This window comes from Hemiscyllium ocellatum, chromosome 39 (assembly GCF_020745735.1).
Source record: "Hemiscyllium ocellatum isolate sHemOce1 chromosome 39, sHemOce1.pat.X.cur, whole genome shotgun sequence".
NCBI classification, from domain to species: Eukaryota; Metazoa; Chordata; class Chondrichthyes; order Orectolobiformes; family Hemiscylliidae; genus Hemiscyllium; species Hemiscyllium ocellatum.
In genome coordinates this window covers 37,459,800-37,476,428 of record NC_083439.1, presented here as the reverse complement: position 1 = coordinate 37,476,428, position 16,629 = coordinate 37,459,800, and the positions used below count along the sequence as shown (strand labels likewise).

Sequence of the window (16,629 nt, the reverse complement as noted above, 5' to 3'; positions counted from 1 at the left end):
TAACAACCCTGTCAATCTGGGTGGCAATTTTCAGGGGTCTGTGTACATGGACACCAAGATCTCTCTGCTCATCTGCACTCCCAAGAATCTTACCATTAGCCCAGTCCTTTGCATTCCGATTACTCCTTCCAAAGTGTATCAGCTCACACTTGTCCACATTAAACTCTATTTGCCACCTCTCAGCCCTGCTCTGCATCCTGTCTATGTCTCTCTGCAACCTGCTACATCCTTTGTCACTATCTACAACTCCACCGACCTTAGTGTCATCCGCAAATTTACTAACCCACCCTTCTAAGCCCTCATCCAGGTCATTTATAAAAATGACGAACAGCAGTGGACCCAACACTGACCCTTGTGATACGCCGATTGTAATTGGACACCAAGATGAACATGTTCCATCAACTAAAACCCTCTGTTTTCTTTCAGCAAGCCAATTACTGATCCAAACTGTTATGTCTCCCACAATCCTACTCCTCCGCATTTTGTATAATAGCCTACTGTGGGGAACCTTGTCGAATGCCTGGCTGAAATCCACATACACCACATCAACCGGTTTACTCTCATCTACCTGTTTGGTCACTTTGTCAAAAAACTCAATAAGATTCGTTAGGCACGACCTACCCTTCACAAAACTGTGCTGACTGTCCCTGATCAGATTATTCTTTTCTAGATGGTTATAAATCCTAGCTCTTATAACCTTTTCCAACACTTAACCAACAACTGAAGTGAGACTCACTGGTCTGTAATTACCAGGGTTGTCTCTACTATCCTTTTTGAACAAGGGAACCACATTTGCTATCCTCCAGTCCTCAGGCACTATTCCTGTAGACAATGATGATTTGAAGGTCAATGCCAAAGACTCGGCAATCTCTTTCCTTGCTTCCAAGAGGATCCTCGGATAGATCCCATCCGTCCCAGGGGACTTGTCTATTTTCACACTCTGCAGTATTTCTAATATCTTCCTCGCCAACATTTTCATTTTCTGTAGTGAACACTGTTGAAAAGTATTTATTTAGTGCTTACCCTATCTCCTCTGACTCCACACACAACTTCCCACTATTATCCTTGATTGGCCCTAATTTAACTCTCGTCATTCTTTTATTCCTGGCATACCGATGGAAAGATTTAGGGTTTACCCTGATCCTATCCGCCAACAACTTCTCATGTCACCTCCTGGCTCTTCTGAGCTCTCTTTTTAGGTCTTTCCTGACTTCCTTGTAACCCTCAAGTGCCCGAACTGAGTTTTCACATTTTGTCCTAACATAAGCCTTCTTCTTCTTCTTGACCAGGGATTCCACTTTCTTAGTAAACCATGGCTCATGCATTCTATATCTTCCTCCCTGCCTGACAGGTACATACTTATCTAGGACACACAGGAACTTTTCCTTGAATAAGTTCCACATTTTCAATGTGCTCATCTCCTGCAGTTTCCTTCCCCATTCTACGCTTCCTAAATCTTTCCTAATTGCATTGTAATTTCCCTTCCCCCAGCTGTAACTCTTGCTCGGTGGAATACACCTATCCCTTTCGATCACTAAAGTAAACCTGACAGAATTGTGATCGCTGTCTCCAAAGTGCTCACCTACTTCCAAATCTAACACCTGGCCGGGCTCGTTACCCAGTACTAAACCTAAAGTGGTTTCGCCCCTTACAAGCCAGTCTACATACTGTGTCAGGAAGCCCTCCTGCACACACTAGACAAAAACTGACCCATCTATAGTACTCATACTGAAGTGATCCCAGTCAATATTTGGATAATTGAGGTCCCCCATGACAACTACCCTGCCTCTCTCACTCCTATGAAGAATCATCCTTGCTATCCTTTCCTCTACATCTCTGGGTCTATTTGTGGACGGCACGGTGGCACAGTGGTTAGCACTGCTGCCTCACAGCGCTAGAGACCCGGGTTCAATTCCCGACTTAGGTGACTGTGTGGAGTTTGCACATTCTCCCTGTGTCTGCGTGGGTTTCCTCTGGGTGCTCCGGTTTCCTCCCACAGTCCAAAGATGTGCAGGTTAGGTGAATTGACCATGCTAAATTGCCTGTAGTGTTAGGTAAAAGGTGGTAAATGTAGGGGAATGGGTGGGTTGCACTTCGGCGGGTCGGTGTGGACTTGTTGGGCCGAAGGGCCTGCTTCCACACTGTAAGTAATCTAATCTAAAACTCCCAGCATGGTGACTTCTCCTTTCCTGTTTCTAACTTCAGCCCATACTACCTCAGTTAACGAGTCCCCAAACATCCTTTTTACAATTGTAATATTGTCCCTGATCAACAATGCCACACCGCCCCCTCTTTAACCATCTTCTCTGTTCTTACTGAAACATCTGAATCCTGGAATCTGCTATGTCTCTTGATTAAATTTAAAATATAAACCACAAGTATTAATTTAACCTGGAGCAGTGTTTTGTAAAGAAATAAGACAGTGCTATTTTTTGGGTCTGTAGACTGAAAGATGGCCCTAAGTAGAGTGATACATCTTCTTGTCAGATGTGGGAGTTTAGGGAGAGTTTACTGAGGATTACATCTGCAATAAATGTCGTTGGTTGTGAATCCTATCAGATTGAATGGATTGATTGTTGAGGCAGTTAGAGACAATGAGGAATTTACAAGAGCAAGGGGATGTGTTGAATGGCAGTTATAGAAAGGGGGAAAGGCTCAAGATAGAGTCTCATGGCTGGGTTAACCCCAGGAAAGGTAGGAGAGGCAGGCAGGTAGTGCAGGAGTCTTCTGTGGCTATACCCATTTCAAACAAGTATGCTGTTTTGGAAAATGTAGGGGGTGATGGATTCTCAGGGTAATGTAGCATGAACAGCCAAATTTCTGATATTGAGACTGGCTCTAATGTAATGAGAGGTACATCAGGTTCCAAGCGATCGATTGTGTTAGGGTATTCCTTAGTCTGAGGTACAGACAGACGTTTCTGTGGCCAGCAGCGAAAAAGCAGAATGGTGTGTTGCTTCCCTGGTGCGAGGATCAAAGATGTCTCAGAGAGGGTGCAGAATGTTCTCAAGAGGAAGAGGGGCCAGCAGGAGGTCATTGTTCAAAATTGGAAACAACAACATAGGAAAGGAAAACGTTGAGATTCTGAAGGGAGGTTACAGAGAGTTAGGCAGGAATTTTAAAAGGAGGTCCTCAAGAGTAATAATACCTGGATTACTCCCAGTGCTACAAGCTAGTGAGGGCAGGAATAGAAGGATAAAGCAGGTGAATGCATGGCTGAGGAGCTGGTGGATGGGAGAAGGATTCACATTTTTGGATCATTTGGAGTAGAAATGACCTGTACAAGAAGGACAGATTGCACCTAAATTAGAAGGGGACTAATATACTGGCAGGGAGATTTGCTAGAGCTGCTCAGGAGGATTTAAACTAGTAGGGTGGGGGAGTGGGTCCTAGGGAGTTAGTTAGGAAAGAAATCAATCTGAGACTGGTACAGTTGAGAAGGCGAGTCAAACAGTCAGGGCAGGCAAGAACAAAGCAGAGAACAAGGTAGGACTGAGAAATTAAACTGAATTTATTTCAATGCAAAAGGCCTAACAGGGAAGGCAGATGAACTCAGGGCATGGTTAGGAACATGGGATGACTCACAGGAATTGGCTGCTGTGATGGAAAGACTTACCTTGAAAGTTGGGGCTGCGATCGAGGAGATCCGTGGGGAGATTCGTGCCCAGGTCCAACCTATTGCATTCAGGCTCAGAAGCATGAGCAGGAGATCCAGGGCCTCAGGGAGAGGCTGGAGGAGGTGAAGGGTCAAACTAAGGCTTCGGAAGCTGCAATTGCGTCCTCATCCAGTCAGATCCAGGCGCTGGTGCAAGAAGTGCGGGCCTTGTGAAACGATATCGATGACCTTGATTTTCAAAATCTCTGAATTGTCGGGCTCTTTGAAGGTGAGGATGGTGAGTGGCCAGTCAACTTCTTTGAAAGCTAGCTGCCGAAGTTTTTGGGCCTTCATATCGAGTCCAGCAGGCTGCACATTGAAAGGGCTTATCGGGTTACAGTGCACAGGTCAGGGCCAGTGCAGCGTCCCCACCCAGTCCTAGTGCACTTCCACTCATATAAGGACAAGCAAAAAGTAATTGAGCTTCTAGATTACTGTGAAATGATCCGCAGGCACTGATGTACAAGGGGTCAAAAATCATGTTATTCCAGGATTTCACAGCAGCTTTAATTCGAAAGAGGAAGTCCTTCGATTAAGTTAAAACGAAGCAGAGGAATCTGGGCATTCGGTACTCCATGAAATGCCCCACAGTGCTCCGTTTCAGCCACGAGGACTCAGTTTATACATTTGACTCAGCGGATAAAACTAAAAACTTTGTAGACACTTTAAAATAGACAGACTGGCCTAAGGAATACAGTTAATGTTTGTTCTGTCTCCCTTCTTTCCCTATATTTTCCCTTCCTTTTTTAATTCCTTTCTTTCTCCCTAATAATTTCTTTTTTGGAAAGGGGGAAAAAGTTTGGAATAAGTTGTTCCTTTTTTTAAATCTTTGTTGTCTCCCTTTTTTTGTTTGTCCTGTTTCTCTTTTAGTCACAAGTAGGGGTGACATGAAGCTAGGGATGGGAGGACTGCTCACCCTGACTTTGTCTTTTTCTGTTGATTTAAGGATCATTGCCTTGTTTATTTTTTCTGGCCTAAGGCTGGGGCACAGTCCAGGTTTGAAGGAGCTGTGAAGGAGGGGATGGGTAGGGTGAGTGCTCCCTATGGGCAGGGGGAAGAGTCTTCCATTCAAGGTTTTATAGTTGGTTTTCTTTGTAATTTTTTGGTAGTAATAGTTGTTTGTAGTAATGATAGAGTAGTTTTTGTATACATAATTATTCGACTCTGTGGGTCTTTATTTATTTGTGCTCAGCACTTTGTAAGCAGGGATCCCTCCCAGAGGCCCAAGGGTCTCTGAAAGGGAATATGGCTAAGTGTCTTATTAAATGGCGCATTTGGAACATCAAGGGAAGTCATTCGCCTGTTAAAAGGAAAAAAAGTATTTTCTAGCCTTAAGAGGGAAAGGGTTGATATCGCTTTGTTGCAGGAAACCTGTCTTGATGGTGGGGAACACCTGAAGTTACAACAAGGAGCTTATAACCGAGCATTCTTTTCATCCTTTACTACTAAAAGTAGGGGAGTGGCAGTACTTATCCAGAAAAATCTTCCATTCACATTATTAGAGCAAGTGAAAGATGAGCAGGGACAGTTTGTGATACATAAAACCCTGATACATGGGGAGGAATATGATATTTTAAATGCCTACTGTCCTCCGGCACATCCCCTCAAATTTTCAATTAGTGCTTTCTCTAAGCTGAGTGCTTTTGGAACACAGCACATTATTTTGGGGGGGGGGGGCGGATTTTAATTGTCTTTTGGATCCGACAGTGGACAGGATGCCTAGTGGGCTCCCAACTATTTCTTCACAGGCCAAGCAGGTAGCTGACCTTTGCAAGGAGTTGGGTTTGGTGGATATTTGGAGATGGCTTCACCCTACCGGCAGGGGCCTCACCTTTTTTCTGAACCCACATAAATGTCACACGAGGATTGATCTCTTTCTGGCTGCCTCGGCTCTTCGGGATTCGATTACGAGCTATAAAATTGGGAATATAGCTATTTCTGATCACATGGCAGTATATTTGGAAGTTAAGCCAAGAGTGAGGAGCTCGGTTTGCGGGACTGGCGTTGAACCCTTTTCTCCTTAAGGATTCCAAATTTGTGGAACACATTTTGAAGGAGTTTCAGGAATTCTTGACTATTCACTCAGGCACGGCTAGTAGTCCATCTATGCTATGAGAGACGGCTAAGGCCTTTGCTTGGGGAAAAGCTACTTCCTATTCAGCTAACCGGAAACAGAAGGGAGAACAGCAGCATCTACTTAAGATGCGGTTAAAAGCCGCCGAGGCGGCATATTTTGCGCGGCCTTCGGTGACTAAGCTACAGCAGATCACGGCCCTCCGGGTTGCTGCGAATACTGACACAAAATGTGAAAAAAGAACTTGCTTTTGCAAGTTCGAGTATGGTGTTCGAATATGGGGATAGGCCAGGGAAGTATTTAGTATATCTGAAAACGAAAATGAATGTTCCCCAATCCAGTACTGCAATCAGAGACAGCAACGGGGTCCTTACATACAATGCTAAAAACATTAATGAGGCTTTTCGGAGTTTTTACTCTGAATTGTATCAGACCGAAGGTTGTGAGGACAGGTGGGCTAAAATGCAGAACTTTTTAAAGAACCTGCACCTTCCAGGGGTAACCTTAATGACCCCTTGACAGTTCAGGAAATATAGGAGGCAGCTAGGCAACTTCAGAGTGGGAAAGCATCTGGTCCTGATGGTCTCCCAGGTGAGTTTTAGAAGGAGTTTATAGGGATTCTGTCAGGGCCAATGCTGGAGATGTACAATCACTCCGATATGCATGAATGCCTACCACCATCTTTGAGAGAAATTAATATTTCTTTAATTCTTGAGAAGGGGAAGGTTCCTGAGGATTGTGCCTCATACAGGCCCATCTCTCTATTAAATTCAGATTTCAAGATTCTAAGATCCTGTCTAAGATACGGAATGGTCGTATCTATTTTATGTTTTAGAACAGTTTGGGTTGGGTGAAGTCTTTGCTAGATGGGTGGAGGTTTTATATCGCCACCCTCTGGTCACGGTCATCACCAACAGGGTGAAGTCTGGGAATTTTAGGATTGATAGGGGTAGTCAGCAAGGCTGCCCCTCTCACCATTGTTGTTTACATTGGTGATAGAGCTGCTGGCAGAGGCCATTTGTCAGAACGTCCACATAACTGCTCTGGAAGTGGGATTGAGGGCACACAAGATTATACTGTAAGCGGATGATGTCCTTCTGTTTTTAGTGAACCCGATGACCTCCGTACTCCATTTGATACAATGTATCGATTCATTTGGGGCTATTTCAGGATATGAGATTAACTTTGCAAAATTGGGGCTATGCTTTTGGGGAACCTCAAGGATGTGCCAGAAGTTGAAGGTGGCCCTAAGTTCCCTTTTAAGTGGTCACGGGTAGGGTTCCGATACCTAGGCATTTTTATTACCCCCAAGATTGATCTGTTATTTCAGGCTAACTTTGCTCACTTGCTCGACAATATTAGGTGAGATCTCCAGAGATGGAAGGCTCTTCCAATTTCATGGCTGGGCCAAATATCTCTCATTAAAGTGAATGTTCTTCCTCGTTTGCTTTATCCCATGTGTATGCTGCCTATAATGTTTCCCAGGTCAACGCTGCGGAAGCTTATGGGATGGTTTGGTTCCTTTTTCTGGCATCATGGGCGGTCCCTCCTCAAACTTACTAGGACGGGGGAGGAGTTGACTTCCCAGACATCAGGAGGTATCAGTTGAGTTCCCTGCTGTCCTTTGTCTGTGATTGGGTAGGTAACAATCCGAACTCAACATGGCTGGATATTGAGGCCTCCCAAGCAAAGTACCCTCTTATTAACCTGTCGTTCATGGAAAAGATGAGGACAGTTATGGACAACTGCTGGAACCCTATTGTCATTAGTACAGTCAAGGTATAGAGGGCAATGCGTCAGAGTGAGGGCTGTTTATCCAACACTTCACCCACTTATGCCTATAGTTGGCATCCCAGGGTTCCGACCAGGGATGATGGATTCAGGGCTCAATTTATTGAAAGCGAGAGGAGCTTCTAGTTTGAGAGACTTGTTTAAGGGGAAGGCTATGATGTTTCTTGAGCAACTGAGCCGCAAATACGGGTTGCCCAGCAAAGATTTTTTCCGTTTTTTTCAGTTTAGGGCTTTCATCCAGAAGAAGACTATGCTTCTCACTAAGCCCTCTAAGCCCGATACAGAGAGGCTGTTGCGACGTTCCACAAGCACCCTTTCAGTTAGTGCCCTCTATCGCCTGCTGGGTGGCAGGGCCTGGCAGGATATTAACCGGTTATGAGAGGTGTGGGAACAAGAGCTAGGAGAGGAGATCTCTTCTGAAACGTGGGAGAACACATGGGAGAAGGCTCGAAAGATCTCAATCTGTAATACGATATGTGTTACACAGTTAAAAGTTCTGCACAGCATTCATCTGGCATAGGACCGTCTGGTGAAGTTTAAAAAAGGGCATCTTCAGTGTGCCCCAAATGTAAAATAAGTGAAGGTACTCTTACCTATTGCTTCTGGAAATGCCACAGGCTCCGTGTTTATTGGAGCGCTTTGGCAGGAGAGATAGGGAGGGTATTGAGGACTGAAGACAAAGTAGACCCGATATCTCTCCTCTTAGGTCCACCGAATTTACTATCTTTAGAAGGGCATGGGAAGAAACGATTTAATATTCTTGCATACAGTGCACAGAAGAATATTCTGATGAACTGGGTGTCTGAGAACCTGTTGGGCTTGCTGAGATGGCAGAAATTAATTATGGAGCACATTCACTTAGACTTTTTTTTTACAAACATAGTGCACCAGACAACAGACCATTTTTATAAGACATGGCAGCTCTACTTCAGTTGTTTGGATATCAATTTGTCAGTTATCTTAACTAGGGCGTTTGTTTAACCAGGATGGTTAGGTTTGTTGAGCCCTGGGCCCTGGAGGGCATCTCCTGAGTTAATACAGGTATATATACAATGCTCTCGTTCCTTTGTTTGAGAGCTTTGCGCCGAGCATAGCTGTTCTGCATTCTGTGTCACCTTTTGGGTTTTCTTTGCTTTTCTTCCTTCTTGTTTTGATCTATTAGTAATTTATTTATTTACTGGCGTTGCTTTGCACAAGGTGAGGGTTTGTTTGTATTATAGGGTAGATTAGTAGTTAGTAGACAATAGTTGTATTGTAATTTGCTGTTTTTTTCTTTATATTGTACAGATATTTATTATTGATTGTATTTTTCAATAATTTTATATGTTTGCAAAAATTAAAAAAAATTGCTCATAAATATATTTACAAAAAAAAAGAATAAGAAGGAAGCATATGTCAGGTATAGACAGGATAGTTCGAGTGAATCCTTAGAAGAGTATAAAGGCAGGAGGAGTATACTGTAATGGAAAATTATCCATTTACTGTGAAATTTAAAGAGAATGTTTTGTTTAAATTAGTGCTGTGGTAAGCTTTGTAAACGATGCTTTGATGAAGATTTGCAGTTAGCTTATCTCTGTTTGAATTCTGTAAACATTCAACTCGACCTTGCAATAGTCGAACTCAGCGAAAGCTGAATAACTGTTATGTCCAGGACCAGGGGATGAGAGGGTAACAACTTGAGTTTCCCCAGTCTCTGCCCTTGAGAGTGTGATAAGGAACGCTATAAGGCAGGCGTCTCTGTAATTTTTCGGTACTCATTACATTAAGGCATCTGATTTGGTGTCGAGTCAATCTTGTAAGATTTTTAATAAAGACTCTTGCTTTGCTCTTTCTAATTATTGAGTCAAGTCGATTTAATTTCCATGACAATACTGAAGAGAGAAATCAGGAGGGCATAAAGGGGACATGAGATACCTTTGGCAAACAGCCTAAGGAGAATCCAAAGAGTTTTTACAAATACATTGAGGACAAAAGGGTAACTAGGGAGAGAATAGGGCCCCTCAAAGATCAGCAAGGCAGCCTTTGTGTGAAGCCGCAGGAGATGGAAGGTGCTAAATGAGTATTTTGCATCAGTATTTACTGTGGAAAAGAACATGGAAGGTATAGAATGTAGGGAAATAGATGGTGACATCTTGAAAAATGTCCACATTACGGAAGAGCAAGTGCTGGATGTCTGGAGACACATAAAAATGGATAAATCCCCAAGACCTGATCAGGTGCATCCCAGAACTCAGTGGGAAGCTAGGAAAGAGCTTGCTGGGACTCTTACTGAGATATTTGTATCATTGATAGTCACAGTGAGGTGACGGAAGACTGGAGGTTGGCTAACATAGTGTCACTGTTTAAGAAAGGTTATAAGGACAAGCCAGTGTACAATAAACTAGTGAGCCTGATGTTGGTGGTGGGCACGTTGTTGGAGGGAATTCTGAGGGACAGGATGTACATGTATTTGGAAAGGCAAGGACTGATTAAGGATAGTCAACATGGCTTTAAGTGTGAGAAATCGTGTCTCACGAACTTGATTGAGTTTTTTGAAGATGCAAAGAGGACTGATGAGAGCAGAGAGGTAAATGTGATCTATACAGACTTCAGAAAGTGTTTGACAAGGTTCCCCATGGGAGACTGGTTAGCAAGTTTAGATCTCATGGAATATAGGGAGAACTAGCCATTTGGATGCAGAACAGGCTGAAAGGTAGAAGACAGAGGTTGGTGATGGAGGGTTGTTTTTCAGACTGGAGGCCTGTGACCAGTGGAGTGCCACAAGGATCGATGCTGGATCCACTACTTTTCATAATTTATATAAATGATTTGGATGTGAGCATAAGAGGTAAAATTAGTAGGTTTGCAGATGACACCAAAATTAGAGGTGTAGTGGACAGTAAAGAAGGTTACCTCAGATTACAACAATCGTGATCAGATGGGCCAATGCACTGAGAACATAGAACACAGAACATTACAGCGCAGTAGAGGCCCTTCAGCCCTCGATGTTGCGCCAACCTGTCATACCAATCTGAAGCCCATCTAACCTACACTGTTCCATGTAAGTCCATATGCTTGTCCAATGACAACTTTAAATGTACTTAAAGTTGGCGAATCTACTACCATTGCAGACAAAGTATTGCATATCCTTACTATTCTGAGTAAAGAAACTACCTCTGACATCTGTCACCCTTCAATTTAAAGCTATTCCCCCTCGTGCTCGCTGTCACCATACTTGGAAAAAGGCTCTCCCTGTCCATCCTATCTAACCCTCTGAATATCTTATATGTCTCTATTAAGTCACCTCTCAACCTTCTTCTCTCTAACGAAAACAGCCTCAAGGCCCTCAGCCTTTCCTTGTAAGACCTTCCCTCCATACCAGGCAACATCCTAGTAAATCTTCTCTGCACCCTTTCCAAAGCTTCCACATCCTTCTTATAACGCGATGACCAGAACTGTACACAATACTCCAAGTGCTGCCGCACCAGAGTTTTGTACAGCTGCAGCATAACCTCCTGGTTCCGGAACTCGATCCCTCTATTAATAAAAGCTAAAACACTGTATGCCTTCTTAACAACCTTGTCAAACTGGGTGGTGTGGCAGATGTAGTTTAATTTAGATAAATGTGAGGTGCTGCATTTTGGGAAAGCAAGTCTGAGCAGAACTTACACATTTAATAGTAAGGTTCTAGGGAGTGTTGCTGAATAAAGAGACCTTGGAGTGCAGGTTCATAGCTCATTGAAAGTGGAGTCGCAGGTTATTAGGATAGTGAAAAAGACGTTTGGTATGCTTTCCTTTATTGGTCAGAGTATTGAGTACAGGAGTTGGGATGTCATGTTGCGGCTGTACAGGAATTGGTTAGGCCACTGTTGGAATATTGCACACAATTCTGGTCTCTTTCCTATCAGAAAGATGTTGTGAAATTTGAAAGGGTTCAGAAAAGATTTACAAGGATGTTGCCAGGGTTGGAGGATTTGAGCTCTAGGGAGAGGCTGAACAGGCTAGGGATGTTTTTCCTGGAGCGTCAGAGGCTGAGGGGTGACCTTTTTTTTAGATTAGATTACTTACAGTGTGGAAACAGGCCCTTCGGCCCAACAAGTCCACACCGACCCACCGAAGCGCAACCCACCCATACCCCTACATTTACCCCTTACCTAACACTACGGGCAATTTAGCATGGCCAATTCACCTGACCCGCACATCTTTGGACTGTGGGAGGAAACCGGAGCACCCGGAGGAAACCCACGCAGACACGGGGAGAACGTGCAAACTCCACACAGTCTGTCGCCTGAGTCGGGAAACCTAATAGAGGTTTATAAAATCATGAGGAGCATGGATAGGGTAAATAGACAAAGTTTTTTTCCCTGAAGTGGGGGAGTCCAGAACTATAAAGTATAAGTTTAGGGTAAGAGGAGAAAGACATAAAAGAGACCAAAGGGGCAATTTTTTCACGCAGAGGGGGCAAGTGTATGGAATGAGCTGCCAGAGGAAGTGGTGGAGCCTCGTACAATTGCAACATTTAAAAGGCATCTGGATAGGTATGTGAAAAGGAAGGGTTTGGAGGGATATGGGCCAGGTGCTGGCAGGTCGGATTAGATTGGGTTGGGATATCTGGTCGGCATGGACGGGTTGGACAAAAGTGTCCGTTTCCGTGCTGTACATTTCTATGACTGTGTGACTCTGTCTACTTAGGACTCCCTGATTAGCCTAAGTTAACAGCCTCAATCAGGGAATTCATACTCAATGCGATCCACCTGGCCAACCTTGTTCCAATCACTAAAAGGTGAGAGCACCATCTCTTTAAAGCTAGATTAATTATTCCTGAAGGTGGTCCTTTTCTCACAAGCCTTTTTGCATGTTTTCATGTGGTGCCCAGAAGAGGATATGGTATCAGTCTTTTATAGAGACACATCCTAACCTCTATGCTTTATCAAATCTAAAATTTCTAATGTTATTTTAACTACTTTATCAATTTGTCCTGCCACCTTCAATATTTTGTGCATCAACATTCCAGTCTAGGAAGATGTCAGCATAGTGTTAACATCATTAGACCAGTAATTCAGAGACCAAGCCTAATGCTCTACGGTTCAACATTCAAATCTCTCCATTGCAACTAGTGGAATTTAAATTCAATCTATTTAAAGAGAAAAATAATGCATTGAAAGCTAGTTGCAGTAATGGTCACAATAAAACAATCATTGGTTGGCGTAAAACTAGAATGTATGATAGATTTGAAACATTAACTTTGCTTTCTCTCTGCAAATGTTACCAGATCTGCTGAGTTCCTCCAGCAATATTCATTTTTGTTTCAAATTTTTTGCTTTATTTTAATTCCATTAGAGCGAGCTCAGTTTTGGTCACGATCTATCAATCAATGACTCTTTTGCCAAAATAAGATGGAGGAGGATGTGGAACAAAGTGTTGAAGATGAGCAGAGAAGTGACAAAAATATTGCAGATTGGTGCTAGACTTACTGAGGTGTTTTGCGCTCAATTCCTCCAGAAACAAAAAATAATTAGACAAGTTCAAGCACAGTTTGCCATGTGCCCACATACAAGAAGCAAACATTTTTATTAAATCACAAAATTAATTCAAAATGGATTACAGTTGGATAAAAATAGAGACATTATCACTGCTTTTGACTGCTTTCTGAAACAAAGCGTTCATCAGTTTTACTCATCATTAATATTTGCTACAAATAATTATCAGAAAAAAATCAGTCTTTTAAAATATAAATCATTTTACTCTTCATAGGCAGATGATACTGATTCTCTTCTTTTACATGATCAATTGCTGTGTGATATTTAGAATGAATGCTAGCTCCGCTCCTCTGCACTTTTTATGAATGCAACTATGAGTCATCATACAATACCTCATCAATTTGCTTATCAGTTTCAACCACTGGGACATGGTCACAGATCTGCTCCTTGAAGGCCAGGGCAATGGTGTAGGGTCTGCCCTTTGGGTGCTGCCAGCAACGTTCCAGGTAAGTGTCATAATAACCCTTCCCTCTGCCCAATCTGTTCCCAAGTTTGTCAAACCCCAGGCCAGGCATCAGGATCAGATCAAGCCCTCCTGTTTAAAAGATAAATAATGGTAAGTTCATCATTGTACAGTAAAAGCTGGAACAAAATGCAAAACAACAACTTTGCAATGGCAGATTATACCCAAACATATCCTAACTTTCTCTTTCAAGTGTTGTTTAGTACCTGCTAATGTTGTATTTTTATCACTTTATTTATTCTTAAAAAAAGATATAACACAGCTTTTAAACAGAAAGATGGAATTGTATTACAATCCCTGTGGGAGAACCGTAAACCGACTATAATCAGATTTACTAAGTCACTGAAATGTAGAAATTGCAATATGTTTCCACCTTCTGTAGCATTTACTTTAACATCACTCACAATCAACACAAATTAGTAAATAAACATTTCAAATACAAATGTAAATTGTTGATAAAACATAGGTATATCTTACACAACCGCAAATAATACCCTTCAGCAATGAGGGCATTATGTAAATACCAGCCCCACAATGTTTGGTCCTTTATTCTGAGGCCGGAAATGTCCTCTCAAATGGATACAAAAGACAACACAGCAATATTGACAAGGAACAGGGGCATCATGAAACTAAAAATATTTCTCAACCAACACTCTTAAAATAAATAATGATAATAAACTTCTATGTAGTACAAGTCATTATCATTATGCTGCTTGTAAGATATTTCTATATTTAAGTTGGCCACTGCACTCCCTACATTAAAGCTACAAAAACATGGTAGTCTTAAATATTTATGACAATGATCTGCAGAGGTGGTTTGCAGATGTAGATACAACACTCACTATTGTCTCCTCTGACTATCATATACAATCATTCTGTTCTGCATATATCTTATTTCAAATGAAGAAATATTTCCTCAGAATATGTTTTTGTTCATCTATTCACAGATGAAGATGTTCCTGTCTAGGTCAGCATTTACTGCCCACCCGATTGCCCTCAAGGTGATGGTGGGGAGCTATCTTCTTGAATTGCGTCTGTCCTTAGGTGTGGGTGCAGACACAATGCTGTTAGGTGGGAGTCCAGGATTTTGACTCAGTGATAAGAAGGAACAATGATACAGTTCCAATTCTGGGTGATGAGAGACTTGGAGGGGAACTTGCTGATGATGATGTTCCAATATATCTGCTACCTTTGACCTCTAGGTAGTACAGGTCATGAGACTGGAAAGTGCTGCGTAAGGAGCCTTGCTAATTTGTCGAAGGGCAATTTGTAGGTAGTACAATGGTGCAGGGAGTGAATGTTGAAGATGAAGAACATGGTGTCAAACAAGTGGCTTGCTTTGTCCTGGATGGTGTCAACCTTCTTGAGCAGCCTCAGGACAATCCAAAGAGTTTTACAAGCAATGAAGTATTTTGAAAAGTTTAGACACTGTTATAATGAAGGAATTTAAACTGTGGCAACCATTTTGATATAGGATTCTGACTCCAAATTTTACCAGAACTAAATGTTCAAATGAGAGCATGACCAATATGTAGAGGATGGAAATGATTCTTAATAATATTATTGCAGATCTTCAGTCAAGACAAAGTACAGGTCAAAGCTTTCTGATGCAACTCAGTTCTCATCTTAAAGTTATGCATTTTGTTCTTATTAAACAGTACAATGTCATAGCATTATTACTCATATCATTAAGTATCAAAACTCTGAAGCAGATTTAGGCAATTTCTCTGCACCACAGACTGAGGTGCTAAGAACTGTAAAACTAAAGTGTTATAACATCATGCTTAGCTGGTGGAGAGTTTAGCTATGCGAATGAACACATTTGCACAGACAGTTTTTATTAAACAAGCACAAGAATTTGCAATGAAAATAAATTGCAAGAAAATACAAGCAATACTTAACAGAAGCAAGGCAAGTCTGTGAAAGTGTTCCTATTTCCAACACAAAGTTTATTCCAAGTAAAGTGGCTTCTTTCTGTCTGATACTGCAAGTACAAGAACATTTTCATCTCAGTCCTTTCCTCGATTTTATCAAGCTGCTTGCCTGACATCCAGCACTAGATAAGCAGATCTTCCTCCAATTAAATATTCAGAAACCATTATTTCTTTTCCCAATCAAGGACTCTGTTCCTCTCCTATGCAATTATATAACACTGACCCAGCGAGTTTGAACATTTGCCACCTTTTCTTTCCCTGAGCTAAGCCTATGAAAAAATAATTGTCTCAATCATCCTTACCTCCACCATGGTGACATTGTCCAGCTCAGGCTAAGCTTCAGCTCATGTGCTGAAACCCTCATCCATGCTTTCACTACATGAAACTTGATTATTCTAAGAGTCCCCAGGTCAGCATCCCATCTTGCACTCCCTTAACCTGAGCTCCTACATACTCTTCTGTCTGCATACATATCCACACCAAATCTTGTTTACAATTCTGTTCACAAACTAACCTATACTGGCTCTCATCCTAAATGCTTCTGTATGATTGCACTTATTTCATTGTAATACTGTTAGAATTAAATACCATGTCCATTTATGCAGTGATTAAAATTATAATTTTCGGAAGCTAACTACAAACATATGATAGATCAGTCATACAGTCACTGAGATACACAGCACGGACACAGACCCCTCAGTCCAACTCATCCATGTCGACCTGATATCATAAATTAATCTGGTCTCATTTACCAGCACTTAGCCCTCTAAACCCTTCATATTCATGTACCTGTCCAGATGCTTTTTAGATGGAGTAATTGTACCAGTTTTCACCACGCCCTCTGGCAGTTCATTCCATATACGCACCATCCTTTGCAGAAAAAAAGTTGTCCCTGAGGTCCCTTTTAAATCTTTCCCCTCTCACCTTAAACCTATATCCTCTAGTTCTGGACTCCACCAACCCAGAGAAAAAAAACCTTGTTGATTTACCCTATCCATGCCCCTCATGATTTCATAAATCTCTATAAGGTCACCCCTCAGCCTCCGACACTCCAGGGAAAACAGCCCCAGCCTATTCAGCCTCTCGCTACAGCACAAACCTTCAAAGCCTAGCAATATCTTGTAAATCTTTTCTGAACCCATTCAACTTTCACAACATCTTGCAGATAGGAGGGAGACCAGAATTTCACACAA

The 16,629-nt window shown here is 42.1% G+C and overlaps 2 protein-coding genes across 4 annotated transcripts in view; one reads left to right on the top strand and one right to left on the bottom strand.

Moving 5' to 3' along the window:
• The window catches only part of LOC132834419 (complement C1q tumor necrosis factor-related protein 3-like), a 122,805-nt gene that overhangs the window by 68,600 nt on the left and 37,576 nt on the right, over nt 1-16,629 (top strand). The gene's annotated exons all lie outside the window — the stretch shown is intronic.
• The window catches only part of mthfs (5,10-methenyltetrahydrofolate synthetase (5-formyltetrahydrofolate cyclo-ligase)), a 64,030-nt gene continuing 60,508 nt past the window's right edge, over nt 13,108-16,629 (bottom strand). For 2 of the 3 annotated variants that reach the window (XM_060853352.1, XM_060853353.1), the window contains exon 3: nt 13,108-13,574. In XM_060853352.1, the coding sequence (XP_060709335.1) occupies nt 13,351-13,574 (224 nt within the window). In that variant the 3' untranslated portion in view covers nt 13,108-13,350. The remainder of the gene's footprint in view (nt 13,575-16,629) is intronic. The other variant, XM_060853351.1, reaches the window with a different exon arrangement.